Raw genomic sequence first — 25,135 nt, forward strand, 5'->3', positions numbered from 1 at the left:
ATTTTTTGTTAGTGTAAGATAGCTAGTTCTAGAAAGGAGCTCTAAGGTGTGTGAAAGCAGGCTGGTGAGATCGCTCAGCCATTGCTTGTCATACAGTCTGTCAATTTGAGTTTGATTCCCATACAGGTAAAAGGAAAAAGCCAACTCCACAAAGTTGTTCCAATAGACTCCCATATATATGCTGTGGCACCTCCCTACACACACACACACACACACACACACACACACACACACACACACACACACAAACACAAGAATATGAATGATTAATAAACTTTACAATAGGATCATGGTAGTTCTTGCTTACTAACTCGGGTGTCTGAGCTGAAGCAGGAGGACTGTGAGTTCTTGGCCAGTCCTGGCCCTCTGGAGGAGAAGAGGGGGACCCTAGGGAAGGATGGCAGGAAGAGACAATCTGTTATACAGAGTCCCCTGCACAGCATACCTGAAGGTGATTTTGTGACCACAAGGGAAATAAAAGTTGCAAAGTGGCAGAAAATTGATTTTTGTGATGAGTTTGATACTTCCCTTCTCAGATTATTAGTCAGCTCTGATAATTCTCATGCGGGAGCCTTGGGAGTTGCTGGTTTTGCATGTGGCCTTGCACAGTGATTAGGCCCTCTGCCTGTGTTTATTGAAGGGATGATCCGAAGTCTTAGCATTCAATACTGCGAAAAAACAAACAGGTTGAGGCTTAACCTAAGACAAGCTCATTTTCAGGGTCTGCCTTGCCCTAACAGGTGTAGGGGTTCTTTTGTTTCTGGGTTTGTTGTTGCTTGTTTAATGATCCTGGGGATCTAACCTCTGCCCTCATACATGCTAAAACCAACAGGCCTGAGAACACAGGCTCGTGCGCCCATGGCATTCAGCATCCTTCTCTGCTTCCATCGATCGCATTGCCTGGGGGCTAAGGTACCAAGAGCTGTGTGATCATGGTATTGTGCCATGGATCATGTCTGACCTTTTTGACGACGACCCCCCCCTCCCCAAGATATATTTAAAATGATTTTCCTCCTTTGTATGCCTGACAATTCATTGTCAACATTAGAGGTTTGGAAAATTATGTGCTTTGGAAATTCAAAGGCCGGGTTTTTGTTTTTGTTTTTGCTTGAAGAATCAGAGCACCTGGGCATAGGAAGTTCTCCTATTCACTTGGAAGTCCCCTGCCTTCAGGAAGAGTCATTCCCTCTTCCAAGACTCTCCTGAACCACCAGCCGCTTGCTGCTTGCTCTAAGCCATTCCCTCCGCTTTCATCCTGGGTCAGTTTCACACTAACATTTCTGTTTTCAACTCTGGCTTTACTGCATCATAGATTTGATTTGGCCGCGTGCATTCCCTGCTATGCCAACTTCCCCTTCCCCTTCCTAGTCTCTCAGGATTTCAGGAGCCCAGCCGTCAAATGCACATCACTAAGGCTCTTGTCCCTAAGACCTGGCCTGAGCTCAAATGCTTTTATTGTGTGTGTCAAGAGCCACCTGTCTGTGGACAAGCCCCACTGCCTGTGGGCCTTTTATGGCACTGAATCAATAATTTGATCTTCCACATTTATTTCAAAGTGAGTTTCTTTTCCCAATTCCTTTTATAGATATTATTGCCATTGTCATTCTGTGTGTGTGTCTTCATTTTATAAGAAGGGAAAAAATACAAATTAGAGAATAAACACTAAGATACACCTAACCTTTTCTACTTCTTTGTATCTCCATGAGATGAGGGGAGTCGGTGCTGCAGGGACTCACTCATCTCATGTTTGCTAACTGGCTAATCGTGGTAGGAATTGGCATCCTAAGCAAACCAGTGCTCACTGTGAGTTAGTAAGCAATTCTTTCCAGGGCCCTTCACCTTGACCCCTACAGCTGGGCAGCTTCAGCTGAATAGATAATTCTCTCACGCTCATCAGGGGCGTCTTTAACAGCTTCACTGATTGTCAAATGTGCAGAAACTCTTGAAAGTACCTTTCAGTTGGATTCCCACTATGTTTTTGAGAGCTCTTTGTGTTCAGGCGTTTCTGAGCATGCAGTCACTGGAGAAGGCCATGGAACCCATCCTATTTCTAAGCCAATTTTAGCCCATTCTTGGGAGTTATCTGTGAGAACTTCAAGGTGGCAGGAGGCAAACCTTACCATTCTGCGACTTGAGCCACATTGTACTGTAGGCCAATTAACCCAAGTTCTATTGCAAGAAGCATGACTCTTGTTTAGAGCTCTCATTACCAGCTACACTTACAACCCTCTGTGCCAGCATTCTGCAGACCAACAGAATTCATAGGGGTAGGGGTGGTGGTGTCTGAGTGTGGGAGATAGTGATTTTCTTTAAGGAATTGACAGATGGATAATGTAGGTCCAAGTCCAGAGGTGCTGGGTGGGCCAACAGGCTGGAGACCCAAAGAGGAGTTGCAACTGAAGTCCATAGGTGACATGCTAGGGGAATCCCTTTATCTTAAAGAGGTCAATGTTCTAGGAAGGTTTCATCCAATTAATAGGACCTATGAGGCCTTGTGTTATGGAGCGCAATCTACCTTTCTCTGAACCCATGACTCTTAATTAAGGTTTTACTGCTGTGTACAGACACCATGACCAAGGCAAATTTTTATAAAGGACAACATTTAATTGGGGCTAGCTTACAAGTTCAGAGGTTCAGTCCATTATCATCAATGCAGGAGCATGGCAGCATCCAGGCAGGCCTGGTGCAGGGAGAGCTGAGAGTTCTACATCTTCATCTGAAGGCTGCTAGTTGGAAGACTCGCTTCCAGGCAGCTAGGATGGAGGTTTTAAAGCCCACACCCACAGTGACACACCTACTCCAAAAAGGCAGGCCACACCTCCTAATAGTGCCAAGCATATAGAAACCATCAATCATACCATGCTTTAGCTGTCTGTCCTTCAGAAGACCCAGAGTGGTGTTTGACGTTATATTTCAATACCACAGCCTGGCTGTGCTGATACATCCAACCAACCCCGGTTCCCTTAGAGAAAGGATGCATAACCTACAGTTGATGTTAATGTTTTTTGTTTTTTGTTTTTTAATTAAAGCGCACATTTTGAAAGTGAGTACCCATTTGTACTTGCCTGCCTTTCTACTGAGTTATCATACACATTTTCTTTGTGGAAAGTTTTGAGCCACGTGGAATAGAGTCTTGGCATTCCACATAAAAAGCTAGTCTTCCACACAAAGCTCCATGACTTAGATGCCGGGTCAGTTTCTCTATTAGTGGGTTTGGATCAAAGTGTTACCAGTGTCCTGTGAACCAGGAACAAGTCATGGAGATGCTGTTTTAGTGACTAGCATGCTCACTCATCAATACTAGGATTCCTAGAGTAGGCTCTTAAGGCATTCACAGTAGATTAAGGAGACTTGATATCTGTTGGAAATAGACTTAGCTTCAAGTGCGGGGAGGGGCTTTGTGTTTCCTCAGAACCCCTTCATTATCAGAGAGAAGTCTTTTTACTTGTTTGCTTTTGTTACTGTCATGGTGAATTGAACTCGGGTTCTCAGGTACTTCACATAGTGAAGTTCTACTCCTGGGCCTTCCTGCCCTTCCTCAACCTGCTCCCCTTCACCACAAAAGAAATAGCTTAAGCAGCACTGCCAGTCTTCTGTCCCAATAAGCCCATCTGTGACAGATTGTGCTGATGTAATTAAACAGTGAAGATGCCCCCAACTCTGCCCTTTCTGTGGGAAGGAGAAGGGCCCCACTGTCCTCATCTGGAAAATGAGATGTTTTATGTATGCTTCAGAGACCTTTCTAATCCTCCAGGTCGCTTGCTTTTTTTTTTTTTTTTTTTAAGCTTCTTAAAAGGTATTTATTTAGTGCCTAATATATTCACCCATGAATGCTTGGTGCCCACACATGCAGAGGCCAGAGCGGGACATCTTTCTCTGTCACTCGTCATCTTATTTTTTGACACAGGGTCTCTCACTGAACCAGAAGCTTGCTGTTTCTCTAGCCTGATGGGCTGGCTGGCCAGCCAGCTCCCAGCATCCTCTGGTCTCTGCTGCCCTCCCCCTTGAAAGGGATGAGTTATAGGCTAGGGTTTGTTTGCTTGTCCCTCCTCCCCCTGCCTTTTGGGTTTATTCTTTAATTAAAGTCATTTTACATAGTAGGAGGCCCTTCATATTGTTCAAATCAGTAAATTCTGCATCCTATATACATTTTTTTGAAACATTAACTAGGTAAATGATAATTACAAGGTAAAAGCACCTATTCATTCAGTTGGGGGAAAAATCAGATAAAAATAATGAAATTCTTTGCATGGGTGTTGAAGCGGGAAAAGGATTTCACCATTCTGAGATAAGGAGGGAATGAGGAACCCTCGAAGCCTCACTGACTAGCAGCACTGAGGAGGACTTGGATGTGGCACAGGTGGTGGAGGAAGCAGCTGAGGGAAAGCATTTCTCCATTACAGAGAAGCTCTCAGGTCAGCCAATCTGGAGCAGTGGGCTGTAGGCTCCCAAGAGCGAACTCAAGGCCAGCGCCGATGCATTGAAGACAGCCAAATGCTGCCGACTTCAACGAGGAGGCTGAGATTTTTTTTTTCTTTTTGAGAAAGGGAATGAAAGAATGAGACATAAATTTAAGAGGATTGTACTTGTCAATCATGTTAACAACTGAAAGTCCTGGACTGGTTTCTTCTCTGTAAGCAAGGAACTAGAGAGCCATGCGCTGGGCAGCTGGTGCCCATTGTCTTGAGTTTTGGGAGAGGGGCAGTCGGAGCTGGTTGGATATAATTCTAGAGAGGTGTGGGTATGAGAGCACCAGGGGCTAAGATGTATTTGCATTTTGTGTACCTTTTCATCTTTAAGCTACAAGTTCAAGGATTCTGTCAAACTCAACCTTGTGTTCAGTAAATATTGACATAAGAAGTATATGCCTACTCCCAGTAGTAATATGGACGTCAGAATTACCCAGCAGACATTTACCCTTGTTAGCGAGTTGATTTATGACACTTCATGGTTCACTGCTTTTATCTAGACATCTTTCCATGTTACAAGCTGTCTTTTGAAGCATAAGTTACTGCTTAGTTATCGCAGTCAGCACTTTTATCTAATAAGTTTATTGTGTGCATGGAATATTTCAGAATATACAGAAACCATTTTTCGCAAAACCTGCCTACATCGTGTTGAAAGTAGAGAGTCACAAGGCATTATAATAGGTACTTTCAGACAGAGATGGAGAAGGAGCCCCACTGCATGAACTAGGCAAACTATTGCCAGTGTGAGGAAATGCAAAGGCCATTTTAAAGAGAAACAGGTTTGGTGTAGAACAGAACGTGAGCCTTGAACCACACTTTTGCACATTGGTCTAGGAGATGAATATTTCAGAGCAGAAAAGGAGCAGGTGTCCATAAAGCAAGCCCTTAGGGAAAGGGGAAGGCAGAGCTGAAGCCCAGTGCAAGGGAGATAGGTGCTCTGGGGCCTGGAGATTCCTTCCAAGTCATGTAGGAGAGCACTTTCTATACGCACTAAGTTTTCAAACAAATCAGATTGCAATAGGGCTCATGATTTGGTCAAGAGAACCCATTGGGAAATGAAGAATAACTATAGTGAAGAGACAAGATGTCCATCAGTGGGGCCAATTTGTTCCTCACAGAAAGACAAACGGTGTCAGGCTGATAAGCCTGACAATTTAAGTTTAAGTCTCAGAACCCATGTGAGATGGACAGAGAGAACTAACTCCAGAAAGTTGTCCTTGGACCTCTGCACTATGACATGTCCCCACGCCCAACAATATAGAGGAATAATACCCTGCAAGGCAATACTAGCTACATAAAGTGTAAGTAGCACTGTAGACTATGGAAACACAAACACAGTCCACAGTCTTAGGAGAGACAATGTCACTGTCACTAAGGCTTATTAGAGATTTAGGTAAGGAGGGAGATTTTTGAATACCTTTTTAAAGATTTATTTTCATTTTTTGTGAGTGTGTGTGTGTGTTCTGCCTACATATATGTATGTGTACCACATGTGTGCCTGGTGTCTGGGGAGGCCAGAAGTAAGTGACAGGTTTCCTGGAAATGGATTTCCAGGCAGTTGTAAGTGCCATGTAGGTGCTGGAAACCAAACCTATGTCCTCTGCGAGATGGTCCAGTGCTCTTGTCCATGGTGCCATCTCTCCAGCCCCAAGGAGGATTTTATAAGATACTTCTAATTTTTTAAATCGAGTTTCTTAGAGGATGGAAATCTGTGAAGAGTAAAAATAAAGGTTAAAGATTTGCAAGGAAAATGAGTTGCCTGTGAATGAATTGCGTGTGAATGAATTGACTGTGACTTGCTAATTTGGATGATAACTCACTGGAGATGTTAGAAAAGTCATTGGGGTTAGTTAACCCTTGCATCTTTCTACTCTAAGCCCATAAACATTTGCACCTCATTCTGTTATGTGCATAGTAGTTCAGGAAATGTGTCCATTTATTTTAAAGATATTTTTTACCTGGTACATGAAATCATTCCTCTTGATACGGGACACTGGTGTGTTGTAATGCACGTATAGTGGTCAGGTCACTTCAAGAATGTTTAGTGTCAGTTTTTCTATATAATGCTATTTCTGGACATAGCAGCTGACCCGGGTTCTTTTTTCAAGCCTGATTCTAAGGTAGCATACATGGAAATGAAGACATGGTTCAATTTCTTGTTACTCTTTTTCTGGTAGAATGAAACATTGTGACTTGGGTGTTTTTGTGAAGAGGACTTCTGCTCTTTTGTTCTTTCTGGATCACAAGGCCAAAGAAATGGTCCTTTGACAACTGTGTTTAATTTTCTTTCAAGCCCTGTTCCTTCCCCAGGAAGATGTGTTATGTCCACAAAGCACTGGATGGAAATTCTTCCCTTTCAAGTCTCTTGCCCTTGCTTATCCGGCCCTTCCATCTCCAATTCCTTCAGCAGTTACTACCTGCAGGCCAAGTAAGCACTGACCCAAGCTTTATGGATATTGGTACCAGCAGGCCTGGAGCTGACCTAAGAATTCAACAAAGATTTTGCATTTCTAAAAAAAAACCTACTCGGTTATAATATGAAACTTACAGAAAATGGTTTCCATTCATTTGTATTTCAGTAACAATACCTCCTGAGTCCCATGGGGTAGGAACTGTTTCTGCCTAATGTGTAGCCTTGCCTCCCTCCATTCTGAAGAGAAGAAAACAGTGTAGAGAGGTATAGCAGGGCTCTGGGAGGTGGGTTTAGAATCTGGGTTCCTGATTCCAAATGGGATTTTCTTTCTATATCTTTTCTTCTCTTGTTTGAGACAGGCTCTCACTGTGTAGCACAGACTGGCTCAGACCTCTCAGATTCTCCTGCCTCTATCTCCCGAGTGGTAGAATTATAAACATGTACCGTCGTGCCTGGCTCACGTGAGTTTTTCTTAGAATGATGGAATAACTTGTCTGAAGGTGAAATAGCAGCGAGGATGGCTCACCTGTGCTTTGAGTTGCTACATTATGTTTCTTCTTAGAATTTAGGGCTGTGGAAAGACTCCTTAAATGATTAGCTGAATATAAAGATTTTAACAACTAGATTTTGTTTCTTAGACTGAAGCCAGAACTGTGTTTCTGCAGCAGTGTGTGCCATTTCTGGTGGGGGTGGGGATGGGGGTGGGGATTTGTAGCTGCATCTGTGAGAGCACTATTGGCAAGAAGGGGCTTCACTCCAGAGGCATCCACTTGCAGGGGGCTGAGCAATGACCTCACTTTTTAGATTTCTCTGTTACCTGTGCTGACCAAAGGATGATAGACAGCTCGATGCATCCAGTATCGGATTTCACATTCTGCCTTTTACGAATTTTAAGTAGAATTGGTCTGGTGATTTTTTTTTTCTTTTAGAAATCTGGTGTGTGTGTGTGTGTGTGTGTGTGTGTGTGTGTGTGTGTGTGTGTGTGTGTTTGTGTTGGGCGAGGGGATGCTAGTTAGAGGGCCATTCTAGGCTTAAAGAATAGCCCTTGTCACAGCAGAAAACCAACCCGTAAGCTGTTTTGTATGCTTTCTGGTACTGAAATTGCAAAGCATTTTTAAGTTGGAGAGCCCCTCTGGCTGTTACCTCTCATCCAGTTTGATGGTGTGCGCATCTGTCCTCAACCACAGGGCTAATATCTTTCCTCAGGCGCATCAGCCCTTAGTACTCCGCACCCTGCATGGCTTATGTCCTTTGTAAAACGGGGTGGTTTGGGCAGACCTCCCTCTCCCCTTAGTGCACATAAGCTAAAAGCTGGACTAGCTCATCTCCAAGGTCACCTGCTCTCTGAGGTTCTTGATTACTGTCTTTGATGTCTGTGTGGTACAGCCCACAGCCGTCCACTATTTACCGAAAGAGGAAAATACACACATTGCAGTCTCTGGGGTAGCCTGAGACATGCACCTCTAAACTTCCTATATTTCTTCACTTAGCGATAGTGACCAGTTCCTCATAGGTCTGACCCTGGGAAAGACCCCCGAGCATAGAGAAGTACAGGGAAGGAGCACCCCCTCTTTGTGTCTTCCAAGCCCAAAAGAGGGGTGTTTAAGTAAATAGCAGTGTGAAGTGTGGCCATCCTACGGGACGGCAGGTCAAGTGGACAGTGGGCAGAGGTGACATGGAATGGCACACAGGGTGCTACCAGAGCATGGTCCTTTATCTTATACTTTTCTCCTGTGCCTAGTCTTCTCATCAGCCTGCTAAGGAAGAAGATCTGGATAAATGGTGTGGTGATATCTTCCCTCCTAAGTCTCCCAGATGTCACCTGTCCAACCGCTTAGCATTTTTCACAGAATGATCAATTTCTATATACATATGAATATGTGACCCAAGGTCACAATGAGGCTACCTGTTGGTGATGTGTTGTGCTGAGGAAATGGTAGGGAAGGAATGTAGTGTTCTCTGTGATGTTTAGGGAGGCACCCTGTGCTCTGAATGCCCCACCATCCAAGGACATTGGAAACCATCTCTTGTTTCTATTCTGCCATTATTGAACCCCAGAGATTTAATCCTTATTGCTGATAAGAACAAAAAGAATGTGACTTATCACTCCCATCTCTGAGGAGATGGAGGGAAAACCCCCTCTCTTGCAATGTGATTGCGTGTTATTTGACAGCTTTTCCGTTTGCCCATTCATTTAGGTGTTTGACTAGGTGAGCTCGGTTGGGGGAGGTGAGTATCAATGGCTTTATAAATTCGATAGCTCCTGTTTGAAGTGGCTTTATTCTTACCCCTTTCCTCCACCATTCAGAGTTTAAATATTTGCCAATGCAGATGTTCGATTTTTATCTTAGCTCTTTCTTGTTTTAACTTTATTCTTATGGGCAGTTAAGTGGAAGATAAGGAGTCCTTGTTTTCAGTTCTTTTCAACGGGTGTTGCTCAAATATTTGGAAAGCAGCCAAGTCCAAGAAGCAATGAACAGTCGGGCACCTGGCTGAATGGTGGCGAGGAGCTACCTCTCCTGTCAGGTGACAGTGAGCCAGCAACTACGGGCTGTCACTGGGGCCAGGGGGTGTGTGAGGCACAGGCAGTCCTATGTCTGTACCTTCCCTTGAGACTCCTTAAGCTATTGGTGTGTGCCATGGTTTCCTCTGTGTGTGGCTCTTAAAACAGCAGTGCAGCAGGCAGCCAGGGCCTGCTGGACCTAAGAGCTCCATTGAGAGTCTCTGTGTTTGCTCCCCACTCCCATCAGAACTGATATTAGCTTTGCTTTCGGGAGAAAGGAGAGAGAGAGAGAGAGAGAGAGAGAGAGACTTTTACACTTGTCTCTGTAGTTTACCAGTGATTAAAAAGAAACAAACAAATAGAAAAAGCCCCTCAGCCCTTCCGCCGCCATCACTCTGGCTCTGCTTATGGACTCCTGAACTCTAAGCCTTACTCTTCTGAGAAATCCCCAAGGATTTGCTTTTTAAATCATTGACTTAAAAAACATAATCATGAACAATACCACATTTCACCACCACCCTGGGAACCCACACCAGGCGTTTGGGTTTTGTGAGCACTGTGATAAATTGGGTCGGCTTCCCTGGAAATGTTCAGAAAAACCCAGGATCCTAAATGATTTGCCTGGCAAATCACCTTCCCCGGGGAATTTAGACAAAGACCAAGATACAGATTCAGGAAGTAAAGCCCAAAAGGGGTGTGTACGTCTGTCTTCCCTTTATATCTTTTTCTTTCTAAGTCGGGACTCCACTGAAAGTTGATTTACACACTGGATCGGGGCTGAACGGAATCCAATTGGAAGTCACTTGAACACTGTTTTGATGTGAGATTCAAAGCTTCTGCAAATTTATTTTATCTTCTACATTTGCTGATCTCCTGCTTGTAAATCCTGTTGAAGGAGAATAAAAATGACTGCAGCCTGATGGGAATTAAATGTCTGAAGTTCAAAGCAGTTTGCACATCAGAGCAAGCGTCAATCAAATGAACATCTTGCAAGGCAGGCAGGGGAGTGAATTTCTCCATGGGGAAGAGATCAAAGTGGGAGTCACAGCCCTGTTTTCTCCCTCGGGACAGCAGTTCGATCAGTTGTTCATGAAAGCAAATCCGAAAGGCAGGCTTTCCCCCTCTCTCCTTTCTTTCTTAAGGGTGTGGGAGAGGTGGAGTCATTTCTCTAGAAACTGGATTCTAGGCACTGGCTTTATCTTAGGAAAATAAGCAGAGAAGTCAGATTTAATCCAATATCTTTTTTTTTTTTTAAGACTCAAGGTGTAAAGGAGTTTTAGGTAGGATTTTTTTTCTTTTTGAAGTCATAAATATGAAGGATGGGATGAATCAAACCATTTAAACTGATCGCCTATGCATCTTATATGAAAATGCATGGGCTTTTTTTTTTCTATTTCTTGACCTCTCTATAAACCTGGATTCATCTGACTAGCCGCTGAAATACCCCTCCCTGCAAAATTGGTTTAGGTAAGTCCTAGGAGTAGCTGACAAGTTTTTATAAAGAATCTCAACCATGAACTTCATGTCCATGGGCTCCAAATCTGAGCGAGTGACTAGCATGTTGCTTTTTATAAATTGCTTTTCTTGCACATGTACATTAAATGTGTTCTTGCCTTTGGGCCGGTGACCATTCTTCCTAGGTCAGGAGGTAACTAATGGATCAAGATGACTAAGCAGGTTTCCTTCCCCTGTTTAGAGTTCAGCTGCTTTGGAGTCCGGACAACAGCAGGCATTGATCCTGTGTGAGCAGAGAACTGGGAGATAATCCCCTAGCTGGCCTGCTAGCCCAGACACTTCCCCCTTCCCCTCGCCTTCCCCTCCCCCCCCCCACTTTTCCTCCTCCAACTTCCTCCTCCCCCTATTCCTCCTCCAACTTCCTCCTCCTCCATTCCTTTCTACCTTCTCTAGCCATCTCCTCACCTGACTGGCTCATCAGTGGCATAGGCAATGAAGAAAGCATCAGGGTGGACCTAGTTCCAGGCTTTACATGAATTTGAAAGTAGATGGGTGCATGCACAGCGGCTGAGGCGCAGCACGGACTCCAAGGAAACTTGACGCAGCCTGAAGACCATTCAAGAGCTGCCGGGGGCCAGGTTGCCTTACAGGCTTTCATAACTGCTTATTACCCTCCTCAGTAATAACCATTTTGCCCCCCTCTGGGGGGAGGGGGAGGTTCGAGATAGTGTTTCTCTGTGTAGCACTGGCTGGCCTTGAACTCTGAGATCCACCTGCCCCTGCCTCTGAAGTGCTGGGATTAAAGGGGAGCAAGCACCACTCCTGCCAGTCAAACAAATCTTTATTTGATAGAGTGGAAAGCGCTAACATGAGTAAGAGAAATTACTCATCTTAATTTTGGATTTTTATTGATGGCATCATTTCATTATTTATGTTCCCTTGTCCCTGAAAGTTGTATTCATGGAGCCTAATCACCACTGGATCATATTAGAAAGTGCTGTCTTGGGGGAATGACTACAGGAACCGCCCTAGAGGGTTGCCTTGCCCCCTTGAATGCAGTTTTCCTGACAACGGCAGTATGTTAAATATGATTATAAAACAATGCAGACAAAAAAAACACACCCCCGCCACACACACACACACACACACACACACACACACACACACACACACACAAGCAGGAACAAGGCACAGGATTGTAACTACAAAGTAGAGCAACTGCACTCAGGTTGTGGCTGGGTAGGGGCTTGGGTGAGAAGCCATCCTGAGAGGAGCTGAGGAGGAATGTAGGTTGCCTGTAGGTTGCCTGCCCTGAGGAGAAGGCACACAGGACACTGGGGGTCAGCAGACAAGCATGTGCTGAGTCTGCTGTGGTCAGAAAGGAAGGTTGTGTCAGTCAGAGGAGAAGCCTAGGAGATAGCAATCATAACGATAATGACACACACTGCCTTGTCAAACTGTCTTATGGCCAACAAAGGTGCATGGATTAGTGCTCTTGTTAGCGAACCACTTCCATTTTTATTGCTATGAAGATGTTCTCAGTAATGCTCTTAGAGATCTGCTCTGAGGAGGAAATAAACCCCTAATGATAGGTCCTTGCTCTCCTGGCTTCCAGTAAGCCAGCTTTCATTTTACAAAGACCCTTACCAATATCAGCTCTCCAAGGGTGGGGCTCAAAGCAGATCTCCTGACTGTGGACACCCTGTCTAGGCACTCAGGGACGATGTCTCAGCCTAGACGTTCCCTGCCAGGGTGTGTCCAACACCATCCTGAATAGCCCTTTGCAGTGAGCTTTCCCGTCTGTGTCATTTAGAAGCAGACTGTTGTGTTATTTGTCTCAGCAAAGAGTTGGGTCCTGAATTCAAGTCCCCTTGGCTTCCTTCCCTTGCTGTATATCCTAGGTTTCACTTGTCTCTACTGTGAAATAGGTAGGTGAAAGGGGGCTCAGAATTTACACGGCAATGTCTCACTAGGAACTACAGGCAGACCTGGGTGCTCTTGACCCAAACCAAATCTAAAGACTCCCTGTCTTCAGTGAACAGAATCCAAACACCTTCTGTCTTTACGTGTCTTTTAGACATACTATGGAGCACCTGTGCTCATGGAGAAAGCAATTCTCTCCACTTATTTTTAAACGTTGTGACAACTCTGAAGGGCTTTCTTGTTTCTCAGAATCAGCTAAACTCGGATTCCATGCCCCCAAAACAATACATTGATGTCTGCAAAGGCAGGGTCCAAAAGTCTACCTCCAGCATCCATTCTAAGTGATTCTGATGTCACTAGATGCCAAGTGGTTTGTAACCATTCAAATGAGTCAGCGCCCGTTTGTTAAACCTTCTGGGCATCTCAGAATGAGTGGGCATATGAATATTCATGAAATGGGTGGGCATATGAATATTCATGAAATGTGGGTTAAAATAAGCACCCACTTTATAAAAAGCATGCTAAAAATAAAAATGCTAAATATTATGATTACAACCATTTAAACTAGCTATTTAATATTATAAACTATATATTATGATTATATATTTATTTAATATAAAACTATATATAATAAATATATTATGAATATATAAATATACTATACATATGTATTATATTTATTATATATTTAATATTATAAATTATAAACTAGCCATTTATATATACCTATTAAAACTAGCTATATATTTTCTCCTTTCTTATCTGTTTATGAAATTTAGTTCGCAAAATCCACCCATTAAAAATTTAAAAAAAAAACAGAAATGTGGAGATGGCTCAGTGGATAAAGAGCTGGGTGCACGATCATGAGAGCCTGAGTTCAGGTCCCCCAGTCCATGAGGAAGCTGAGCATAGAAACCTACTGCTGTAAACACAATACTGAGACAGGCAAAGACAAGAAGATCCTGGGGCTGTCTGGTGAAGCAGTGTAGCCACAAAGCAAGGGAAAAGATCCTGCTTCAAAACATAAGATAAGGTAGAATGTGATAGAGGAAAACACCAAATGTCAACCTCTGACCACCTCACAGAGCAATGTTCTTTCTCTCTCTCCCCCTCCCTCCCTCGTCCCATCCTTCTCCCCCTCCCTACTCCCCTCCCTCTCTCCCTCCCTTGTCCCCTCCTTCTCTCCCTCCCTACTCCCCTCCCTCTCTCCCTCCCTTTCCCCCTCTCTCGCCCTCAATCTCTCCCTCCCTCCCTCTCTCTGTAAATAGAATCACAAATTTGACATATGAGACAAGCTTTTGAGAGAACACAGAGGCACTTGACATACTTGGAAAGGCATCCAACATAAGGGTAGATCTTTCTTAGGAAGTATATACAAACAGGGACCTGAAAGATAGCCAGACAGACCTTCTGGCTAGAGAAGGAGAGCCTTCCAGACCTCGGTTGTCCAATATGACAACCACAGTTCAGTGACTTCTCACACTTGACATTAAATAAACAGGAAAGGTAGTAAGTATCCCGTTACACTGGCCACATTTCAAATGCCTAGTAGCTATGTATTATGGTAGTAGACATATCAAAGCACGTGCATTCATCATCCAAGATTTTTCTGGGCTCCCCTGGTATAGTCCAAACTTGAAGAAACATTTAAAAAAAAAAAAAAAAGAAAACTAAGTTTTATTAGAAGACAGCTACATTGAGTTTCTGTGGCTGCTTGTACAGTAGAGTGACAGAGTGGAAGTGTTCCAACAGGACTTACAGCCCACAAGGCTCCAAGTGCGTATTATCTGGCCTCCTATGAAGGCATGTGTGAAGGGAAGGGCTTCTGTTTGCTAGTGCACAGGGACGATGATATTGTGGATTATTGTGTCACCAGCAAGCACATGGGTAGCTGGTTCTATCTTAATCTCTCCTTTCATGGCTTTGAAAGGAGAAGTCTTCTCACTTCTCATCTAGGCAATTTGGAGCAAGTCCAGAGTAGAGCCACTGTGTGTGTGAAGCAACAGCATCCTGTGATGCACAGCTGACATTGTTGATAGAATTCTAAAGTTGGCTGGTGGCTAGAATAAAGGATTCTTAACTCCAGGTACTGAATTCATCTTTGAGAAGATACTTAAAAATATTCTTCAATTTGGGGCTTAAAACTGATGTGAAAACAAAGTTCCTTTGTGTATTAGATAAATCTAGCTCAATGATTCTTATATTTTATGAGTTGACCAATGAGTAATCCAAGGTCATGAATGAATAGATGGATCTTGAGTTTAGAAGTGTCTCTCCTCTACCCCAGTCACAAAGGAACACACGTGGTATGTACTCACTGATAAGTGGATATCAGCCCAGGAGTTCAGAATACGCAAAATACAATTCATAGACCACATGAAGCTCAAGAAGAAGGAAGACCACAGTGTGGACATACTTTGGTCCTTCTTAGAGAAGGGGGATCAAAATACCCATGGGAGGAGATACAAAGTTTGGAGCAGACACTGAAGGAAAGGCCATCCAGTGATTGTCCCACCTGGGGATCCATCCCATATACAGTTCCCAAACCCAGACACTATTGTGGATGCCAACAAGTGCTTGCTGACAGGAGCCTGATATTGCTGTCTCCTGAGAGGCTCTGCCACTGTCTGACAAATACAGAAGTGGATGCTCACAGCCATCCATTGGACTGAGCATGGGGTTCCCAATGAAGGAGCTAGAGAAAGGACCCAAGGAGCTGAAGGGGTTTGCAGCCCCATAGGAGGAACAATAATCTGAACTAACCAGCACTCCCAGAGCTCCCAGGGACTAAACCACCAACCAAAGAGTACACATGGAGGGACTTAAGGCTCCAGCCACATATGTAGCCTTATAGGACATCAGTGAGAGAAGCGGTTCTTGGCCTTATGAAGGCTCCATGCCCCAGTGTAGTGGAATGCCAGGACAGGGTAGCAGGAGTGGGTGAGTTAGTGAGCAGGTGGAGGGAGGAGGAGATGGGAGGGAGGGTGAGGAAAGGGAATAAAATTTGAAATATAAATAAAGAAAATATCTAATTAAAAAAAAGAGAAGTGTCCCTCCTCAAGCTTGGTAATAGAATTTCATTTATTCACTAGTTAGTTGATGACGTATGCACTAAATGCATCACAGAGTTTGAAGAGTTGGTATTGGGTTGAGTTTATTGACTGTCTCCTGGATTCATTGGAGGTCTTTGTGCATCTGAAGTAGGATATATTGTCCTTCCCACTGCTTATATAAACATGTCAGTGTGTATAGCTTGACGTTTTGGCTACTTTACTGGGTTCTTATATCTACCACCCTTCTCCAGCCCTCCAGCTCCCTAACACTAGATAGGAGAGAAAGAAGACTAGAGGTGAAAGGGGGAGTCGATCTCATTAGACTACTTCCTTCTGTTTAGGGGCATTGATTTCCTTTGAGCAGTGTTGGTCTTCATTATGAGGATAGCCAATTTCTTCTTGTCTCTCTGCTCAAGACCAACCCAGCAACAGCAGGGAGAAAAGCGGCCCTCACACCCTCTTGAGGCTCTGACATTTTTATACCCTCCAACAAGTCCCCAGAATTGCAAATGTAAACCTATCTTCAGCTAGCAGAATCACTGCTCTGCCAGAGTATGAGACGAATCATTGTCAGCTGCTGGCGACAATCGGAAGCAGCCTCATATCCCACACCTGGGTTTAAAACAAAAACAGATTCAGACAATATAACTGGATTTAAAGGAAAAGTCTTACTACAGATGTGTTTCCGAGTATATTCTTTCACATTATTGTTTTCTGGAGCAAATGTTTTCTGGTACTGGCTCTGCCCATGATCAGTGTGAGTACTAGCATTGTTCTGTCTTTAGTAGTAACGTTGAACTACTACAAGAAATCAAGAGACTTTAGCTTTCTATGTATGATGACAGGGTAGGAGCCAGTTCTGAATCAGGTACCAAGAGAAGCATGTCCACACATTAGTCTTAACCCTTTTTAAAAAATCTTTGTAAAGTAAGCTTGCTTGCTTGCTTTCTTCCTTCCTTCCTTCCTTCCTTCCTTCCTTCCTTCCTTCCTTCCTTCCTTCCTTCTTCATTTTCAGGTTAAGAAAACTGACTATGTCTCTCAATGTCAGACATTTATTTGGGAGTGACAGGAGAAAGATATTTCTACACCACAGTTTGTATGTCCATTTATTGTTCTGTCCTTAGACTTGGCCATTGGTGCTCAGATACAATACAGTGAAAAGCTGCTTCACAACTGCATCATTGCTCAAGCCTGAATCTTGTCATCTCTTTGCACATGCTTTTATCAACAGTAATAGGTCAAGTTCATTGAGTAAAAAATGCTTTTAAAGGTCAGTTCTCTTTTAATTTCCTAGCGTTTGAACTTGACTTCTAAGCCTTCTAGCTATGGGTACTCCTCTTTCTCAGCATTATTTAGAATAAAATTTTTGGTTGTTCTTGTTAAGTCACCATTCTCCTGCTTGTGGGCTGGCCTAGTCATACATGAAATGAATGAATACTTTTATGGATGGTTTTTACTAGATGGGAAACTCACCAGGTACACACTGCTAATCCTTTTCTGTTGTTTTAGGTTTGATGGGAACTTCAACACCAATGTATCAAGAACAGTGAGTTGCGATCGACTCTCTACTACCGTGAACAGCCGAGCCTTCAACCCAGGACGAGACTTAAATTCGGGTCAGTATTTGGTTTTTCATTTTTTTAAGGTAAACTGCACCCCACATATTCACACTGAACAAATGTACTGCCTCAAGCATTCTTGTTTCCATTTTAAAGAAAAATATCATCTACTTAATTGTATATGTTTCTTGAGAAGGTTAACTCTGTAGGAAAGAACGGAAGATCATCAAGTAGGCATGTATTAAGCATATATTAAACAGCCATATGTATGGAAGGTGCTCAAGTACTGATCCAGGCTCCTTGATACATTTTATCATTCCATGGAACTTTTACGTTCTTTATTTTAAAGGCCATGTCAGTGACCCAGCTTTTGTAGTAACAGGAGGTGTTCACTTTTCTTGGCATTTCCTATCTGTATTCTTTACGTTTGTTTTAGGGTTTTGTAGATAAGCAATGAGGAGAGTTGTCTACTAATAGAGTCAGCACCATCACACTATAGGCTGAGATTGCGGTTGCTCCTTTATCTCTCTGGAACTCCACTATACTCAGTGGTGGTAGCTTCTAGGAACTCTGTTCGCATATCAGCTCCCAATTCTGAAATACCAAGATGCCTCTCCTCTATTGACCTCAAAATTCTGTTCCAAATTTCTCTCCTGTTTTCTCTTGTGCACCCTTGTGCATGTTGCTTGAGAGATCTCAAGAGCTAGAGGCTTCCCCACTTAAGAACTAGGACAGCTTTCTGAAATAACAACAGCTTCAAGTTTCAGATTTTACCGAGGTCCAGAAAGGTCCTAAGCCTTCATGTTGCTGGGAAGTTGATGGATCTGATCTTTAAGCATGAAGGCCTACATTTCCCAAACACCAGGTCCCTTGTAGACACATAAAACTCGAGAGAAGCCAGAAGACCAGAGTATTTACTTATAGGACCTCATCCAGGCTCTGCCTGGGGGAGAGATTGTAGTCTTTGGGAACTGTGTACACAAACCAGGGACTCTGTTGGGTCTAAAAAGAAAGGGTTGTACATTTTAAGCTTCTTGGAGAGAATGAAACCATAACTGCTAGATAAATGATCCAGCCTTCCTCTGCCAAGCACGTACTCTGAGCCAATGCACATCACATATTCAATCATTTTTATTTGGTCAGAGAGTCTGGAAGTCTTCTGGAGCAGGTGAGGTTTACTGCCACACAGGAAGTTAAATGAGAGTAGTTTTCATTAAAAGAAAGCCCTCTGAAGGCATAGAGGAGGAGGAGAAGGTCAGCTGTGGAAGATTGCAAAGTTGCCACGGGCCACAGAGCCCACGGGTGATCCTCAGTGCTTCTCCTCATGAGTGCTCAGTAGCACAACATGTGTCGTTGCAATAACAGCCTGTGAGCAGAATCAGGTGCAAGTCTTTCCCCCAAAACACACAGGGTAGCTTAGCATTGTTTGTGATTCAAAAGTGTTAAAAGTCACACTGACTTGAGGTTCCCACTTGAATTATTAAAGAAAAATAGTACAGTATCCCTTTATATAAGACCTAGAATCCCATTTCATAATTTTAACAATTACCTTTTAAGGATAATGGAGTAGTCGTAATTTCAATCTGAGTACACGTTGTTTTTGTAATTAAGAAAAGATAAATGAAGTGAGGGAATTCCAGATTACAGTAGCCCCTCAGGTTGGTTCTATGATATTTTCTGTGGACACAAACATCTGCAGAAGCTTACGTCCTTATACAATAGCATGGCATTTACATACAGCTTTTGTGCTTCCTCTCATATTCCTTAAATTATCCCCAGATTACTTATAATACTTAATATCACGCAAATGTTATGTAAATGGTTGCCACACTGCATTCTTTGGGGAAATAACAAGCAAAGGTCTCTATCATTTGGACACTCAGGTGTTTCCACACATCTTCAAGTCACTATTGGTTGAATGCACAAATAAAGAGAAAGTTGTTTCTAAATGCAATTTTTCTGCCTTTTAGGTAGACAGCACATTTGTTAGCATGTCTCTGATACTAGATCCTCAGGCTGATTTTGAGTTTCTAAGGAGCATTCATTACTTCCTGGTCATGTGGTTGGGACTAGAAAGGACAGGCTGAGGCTTTTGCTTATAGGAAAAAGGACTTGCCACACAAGCAGGAAGACCTGAGTTTGAATCCCCAGAGCCTACATGCAGTCAAGTGTGGTCATATATATCTAGAATCCTAAGCTAGATGGGTGTTGGAAATAGAATCTCTTGAAGGTCACAGGCCAGACAGCAACAGCCAATGAAAAGATATCCCTTCTCAAAGAAGGTCGGACTGACACCTTGTGACTTCTGTGTTGTGCTATGGCTCATGCACACACCCATCTATACTTGCATGCATGCATGTATACCTATGCATACTATTTATGTACACACACTAGGGCAAACTGGGAAAGAATGAGGGTGGGTCATGCACACAGGAAGTTACAGAGCCTAGATTGATTCTCCGTTGCCTCTGCTAGGGTTCCCACCTCAGTGAAGGACCAAGCCCTGGCAGATCTGGGAGCAGCCACAGCCAGGGCCTCACCCCCATTTCCTTACCATCTTTTATCTATTCATGGTTTCTGACAGTGAGCTCATTGTTTGGATCTAGCCCCCTCATTAATAATAATAGCACCATCATTAATAATAATAGCACCATGTCTTTTTCTTACTGAATAATACAGAAGCAATTTTTCCAAGTCATTGCCACCTAGCCACTAGCTAGAATAAATATACATAGCTGGACTTTATTCAATAAGAATGTATTAAACACCCTGCCGCATGATAAATACTTGGCCAGAAGGTATAAACAGAACAAAGAGCTTATTTAGAGGTTGAGAGTTGCAGATTATAAACAAATAGACAAGAACTGTATACCAAGCAATGGTAAATACTATTTCGTTTTGACTGTGCTGTCCCCATCTCTTCCCGACCCCCATCCCAAACCTTAGGTCACGAGACTCTACCCTCATAAATGGATTAATGCTGATTATCAAAAAGCTGGAGTCCTACCTCCTGCTATCTCTCACCCATGTGATGCCGACTGCAATGCTGCAATTTAGAAATCCCTCAGCAGATGCAGCCTCTGAATCTTAGACTTCCCAATCTCCAAAATGCCTTCTGTCACTTATACCCAGCACTCAATGGGTGGTATTCTGTTACGGGCACACAAAAGAGATGAGAGCATGCCTGACCAGGCAGACATAACTTGGAGATAGCATAGGGATTACTGATGTTTGGAGCTTTGGGACTTTACCCCTTTACACAGGGGCTCCTTGATGAGATCTGAATAAGTAGGCCTTGCAGATGATGGACAGAACTGCAGGAAGGGGATCCAAGGCAAAGGCTTTGAGTTTTGTTTATGCTCAAAAACTGCAGAGCTGCCAGTGTGGCTGTGGTAGGGTGAAAGGGGCCTAGTGCATGGAACAGGGCATTAGGTCAGATGGTTTGGGGCCAAATCCTGATAATCCTTGATTCACCAGCCATTATAGGACTTCAGCTACTGCTCTGAATGCGGTAGAGAGCATATGGAGAACGGATGGGTAGAATTTGGGACTATGACTCAAGAATGGATTAGGATCTCTGTAAGCGTAAAGTCTTGGTGTTTAGCAGATACTCAGAGAAAAGGATCTCATAGCTGCTTATGCAAGTCTGGAGTCGAGAGACAGGGACAGAATAGATTTTTGAATTTGGAATTCATTGTGTCTAGCTAGCAACTGTCTCATCTGACTATAATCATGTAGCAGGCGACTAGAGAAGAAAAAAGCCCCAGAGATAGAATCTGGGGGTCTCTTGTCACTTAGAGGACTCTGAACATGAAGGAAAGCAGGAAAGGTGTTAGAAAAGAGATAGTCTAGGGGCAGGTGGGGTTGGAAGTCAAACCCTGCTAGAAGCAAGTTACAAGTTGTTTCAGGACAGAATAGAGAACAGCTGTGTTGAGTTTCTCGGGTTGAGCAAGGGTTAAAAAGACAGCCATAGGATGTGGTGGCAGGCCAGGAGTTTATGGGACAGAATGGCAGAGCAGGGTGAGAGGCAGGTCCTGGAGCAAGTCATGCTTTCAGAAATGAGGCAAAGGACCTAGAGGCAGTGCTCATATGAACTCCTGAGGTTTGCTTAGAAAAAAATAGTGGTGGCTTATAAGCATCAAGGGGATTTTTTTACGTTGAGAAAATTTGCCGCACGTTTGGATTTGGTGTTGCAGAGAAGAGATTGTGACCAGGGCCTCCTCTGTTTGAGGTAGGAGATGTGGAATGAAGAGATGTCACTGTGGAAAGAGTGAAGGAAGAGCAACTGTATAGAGTGATACATAGATAATAATAGATAATAATAATAGATAGATGGATGATCATAGGGTCTGGAACTTCACGATGTTCCCTTTGTTGCACTTAGAATAGATGTGGCACCCATAGACTCATGGGTGTGAATGTGCTTGGCCCATAAGGAGTATATGGCCTTGTTGGAGTAGGTGTGGCCTTGTCGGAGGAAGCGTGTGTCACTGTGGAGGTGGGCTTCCAGGTCTCCTATGCTCAAGCTGCTACACTCCATGTGACAGTTTCTCCCTGTTGCCTTCGGATCAAAATGTAGGCCTCTCGGCTCCTTCAGCACCATGTCTGCTTGCACATTGCCATGCTTCCTGGCATGATGGTAGTAGACTGAACCTCTGAAACTGTAAGCCAGCCCCAATTAACTGTTTTCTTTTCTAAGAGTTGCCTTGGCCATGATGTCTCATCACAGCAATAACACCCTAAGACCCCTTCCAAGTGAATCTTACTATGAAGCCGGATCACACAGTGGAAATCAGAGCGTGTAGAGACTGTCTGTTGTTCTGGGATTACCTTTCTTTACTGGGGTTAGAGTAAAACTCACTTAGATAAATCATCAGCTAACCCTGCAAGGGCTGGGGGTGTAGCTCAGTAGCCACACACTTGCCAAGGTCCAGGCACTGGGTGGAACCTCACCACTCCTACAAAATGCTGCTTCATTTCACTGTTTGTTGTTAAGGGATATATAAGAGGGTCTGAAAATCAGGATGGAGGTGGCCGTAAGTAGAATGGAGCTAAAGACGAGATCCTGAACTCTGGTCATTCTTCGAGCATGTCTCAAGTAGAGCCTACTTCCTGGCAAGAGTTGTTCTCAGCAGGGTTGGCACAGTTCAGTTTACAAGCAGCCTTTGGCAATATTTAGGTATTTAAGCGCTGGCTGGCTTGCATTTGAAGTTTTGTGACATTCTACCAGGTGGTGGCTGCGTCCCAAAGTCCACATACTTGAGCACTTATTTGTAACATGAGAGGCGTGGTAGAGGGTGAAGGGCGACCTCAGAGTTCCCCCTTTTCCTCCTTCTGCAGCCCGTGCCCCCTTTTCAGAACAGAATTAATGTGCTCTGGAGGCTATCGCATGTCTGATATTTACATCTGTAAGATGTCCAGCCCCAGGCCCTTGCAGACTGTATATAATCCATCAGTGGGCTCCTAATTGATAACACAGTTTTAGATTGCCTTTCAGACTAGCTGGAAATAGGCTCACATAAATTATAAACCATTCTTAGATTTATTTATTCAAAACGAGGTCATATATCCCTCCATCCAACACGTATGTGCATTCTTTTCCTTAGAACAAATCTTTCCAGATCTCTGCTTTCTAAATTGACCGCTTGTCCCTGATTCCATTTAAATAACTGAAGTTTGGCAGCACATGTGTTATACTATGGTGCTTTCCTGCTTTTATCTCTAGTGTTTCACTCTTTTTTTTTTCTTTCAAATTCCTGCTGAGCTATTTTCTTGTGCATGGCCTCATCTCTAAAAGAGAAATTATTTGAAGAGTCCAAGGAAGGTTGCCTCTTGCTCTCTTGAATTGTGCAACTGAGCCGAGAGCAGAAGGAGGTGTTGTTGGTCTTTCTTACTGAACGGACGAGTCTCTGGAGTTTATTATGTTTGATTTAAAGAGCATTTGAAGTTGCAAACTCTGATCTTGGTAATGGTGTATTCTTCAATGAGATACAGAATTGACAGGGTATGAGGGGCATTGAGAAGTCATTAGAGATGAACACTGTGCAGGAGGTACAAGGTGGGCTTCAGAGCCTGTGGGCCCCTGAGGCTGTAGACTCTTCTCACTTTGCTGACTTCAGGGCTTCCTTCAGTGGTCAATGACAATGACTCCCTGTGCACTGTGGCTTTTTTTTTTTTTTTCCCTTTCTAACACAGATGGTCCCTAGCTCCCAGTGGCTTGACCTTACAGTCTTTTTTTTGAGGGGGGATTTGGGTGTCTTTTCTCCAGCAACAGTGTGCAATGCGATGGTCTTTCCTCATGTTGCACAATGGCAGAGAACTGCCACTCCCAGCCAGTCTATCACTGTCTCAAGAGAAAACAACACGAATTCTACCTTTACTGAGTTCCTGGGCTAGGTAAGCCACCAGATTACAGTGGGTTTGTTGAGACATGGCCCCATCATAAATCAAGACACATCTGGACCATAAAAACTGTCTGTTAGATAACCGCTAGCAGGCTAATAGCTTGCTTAGTATTCACAAGGCCACCAAAATGCATAAAATAATAGTCAGTCAGTCTTAGCAGATTCTGCCTAGTAACTACGTAGTAGAAACCCTGCATTCGCTCTTTAACCCTCACCTTTCTTACTCTCTAGCCCTCCTTCTCTCTCTTTCCCTTCCCCCGTCTCTCCACGTGGCCATGGTCTGGCCATGGTTGGTCTCTCTTTCTTTCTACCTTCTCTCCTTTCTCCCTGCCTTTCTACAATAAAGCTCTAAAACCATAAATAAATTAAAAAAAAAAGAAAAGAAAAAGAAACGAAACCCTGCATTCTCTCTAAAAGAAAAGAACAAAAGCAGAGGAGCTTGGTTTGGTGATTGATTTTGGTCATAAAAAATGTAATGCTTATATAATAAAACTAAGATCTATTAGATCACACACAAGTCTAGATTTTTGAGAGTCTACAATTTGGTTTTTATTTGTCAGATGCAAAAAACAGGGTTCCTTTTCTTAACTCTTAATTTTCCTTTCAAAATATTACTAAAAGTTTTTCAGCTTCTCATAATAAGCTTGTCCATGTAAATACATTGTAAATATAAAAATTAAATACCTGACTGAAAGAATTTTAGGGTTGAAAGATTTATTTTGGCCCAAGAGTTCATCGTAGTGAGAGACACAGTAAAGCAGCACTGGACCTGTTGGGCAGGAAGACCAGGGAAAAAGCCAAAGTCAAGAACAAAGCCCCAGGTCCCAGCTTTGAACTGGGTCATAAAAGATAACAGGAATTATTCAGGTGACTGTGATATACTCATGGCATGCTCTGGAAGCTATAAACATGTGCAGTCAAGATGGACTGTTGTTTCTAAGGTTGGTGGAGCTATATTTTTAATAGAAGAATTTGGGTTAGGATTGCTTTGGTGTTTTTGTTTTGGTTTGGTTTTGGTTTTTGTTTGGTTTTGTTTTAAACTTTGAAGCCAAGAAACTGGCAGATTTAAGTTGGGAAAGGTAGGAACTTTGTGGAGAAGGAAAAACTAGGGTGGACAATTAAGTCGAACTTGTCAGGAGAACTGGGCAGTACTGAAGGACAGACAGACTCGGTGGAGACTTCCCTTTGAAGTTGCTTGACTGAGAAAACTCCAGTCCATGACAACTGAGAACACAAGGAGGCACCACTAATGTTAATTAGTGCATATGTTGAATTATATGAACTAGTCATAGCTAACTACCAAAGTCCCACTGGGTAGTTTGTTTAAGCAAATGAAACTCATTTTGAGCTCCTCAA

General features: G+C 43.3%; 1 protein-coding gene across 1 annotated transcript in view; it reads left to right on the plus strand.

The window, feature by feature from the left end:
• Nucleotides 1-25,135, plus strand: part of Cachd1 (cache domain containing 1) — a 227,071-nt gene that overhangs the window by 124,038 nt on the left and 77,898 nt on the right. Inside the window, exon 4 of the mRNA NM_198037.1 lies at nt 17,326-17,432. Coding sequence (NP_932154.1) covers nt 17,326-17,432 — 107 coding nt within the window. The remainder of the gene's footprint in view (nt 1-17,325; nt 17,433-25,135) is intronic.

Source organism: Mus musculus, chromosome 4, assembly GCF_000001635.26.
Source record: "Mus musculus strain C57BL/6J chromosome 4, GRCm38.p6 C57BL/6J".
NCBI classification, from domain to species: Eukaryota; Metazoa; Chordata; class Mammalia; order Rodentia; family Muridae; genus Mus; species Mus musculus.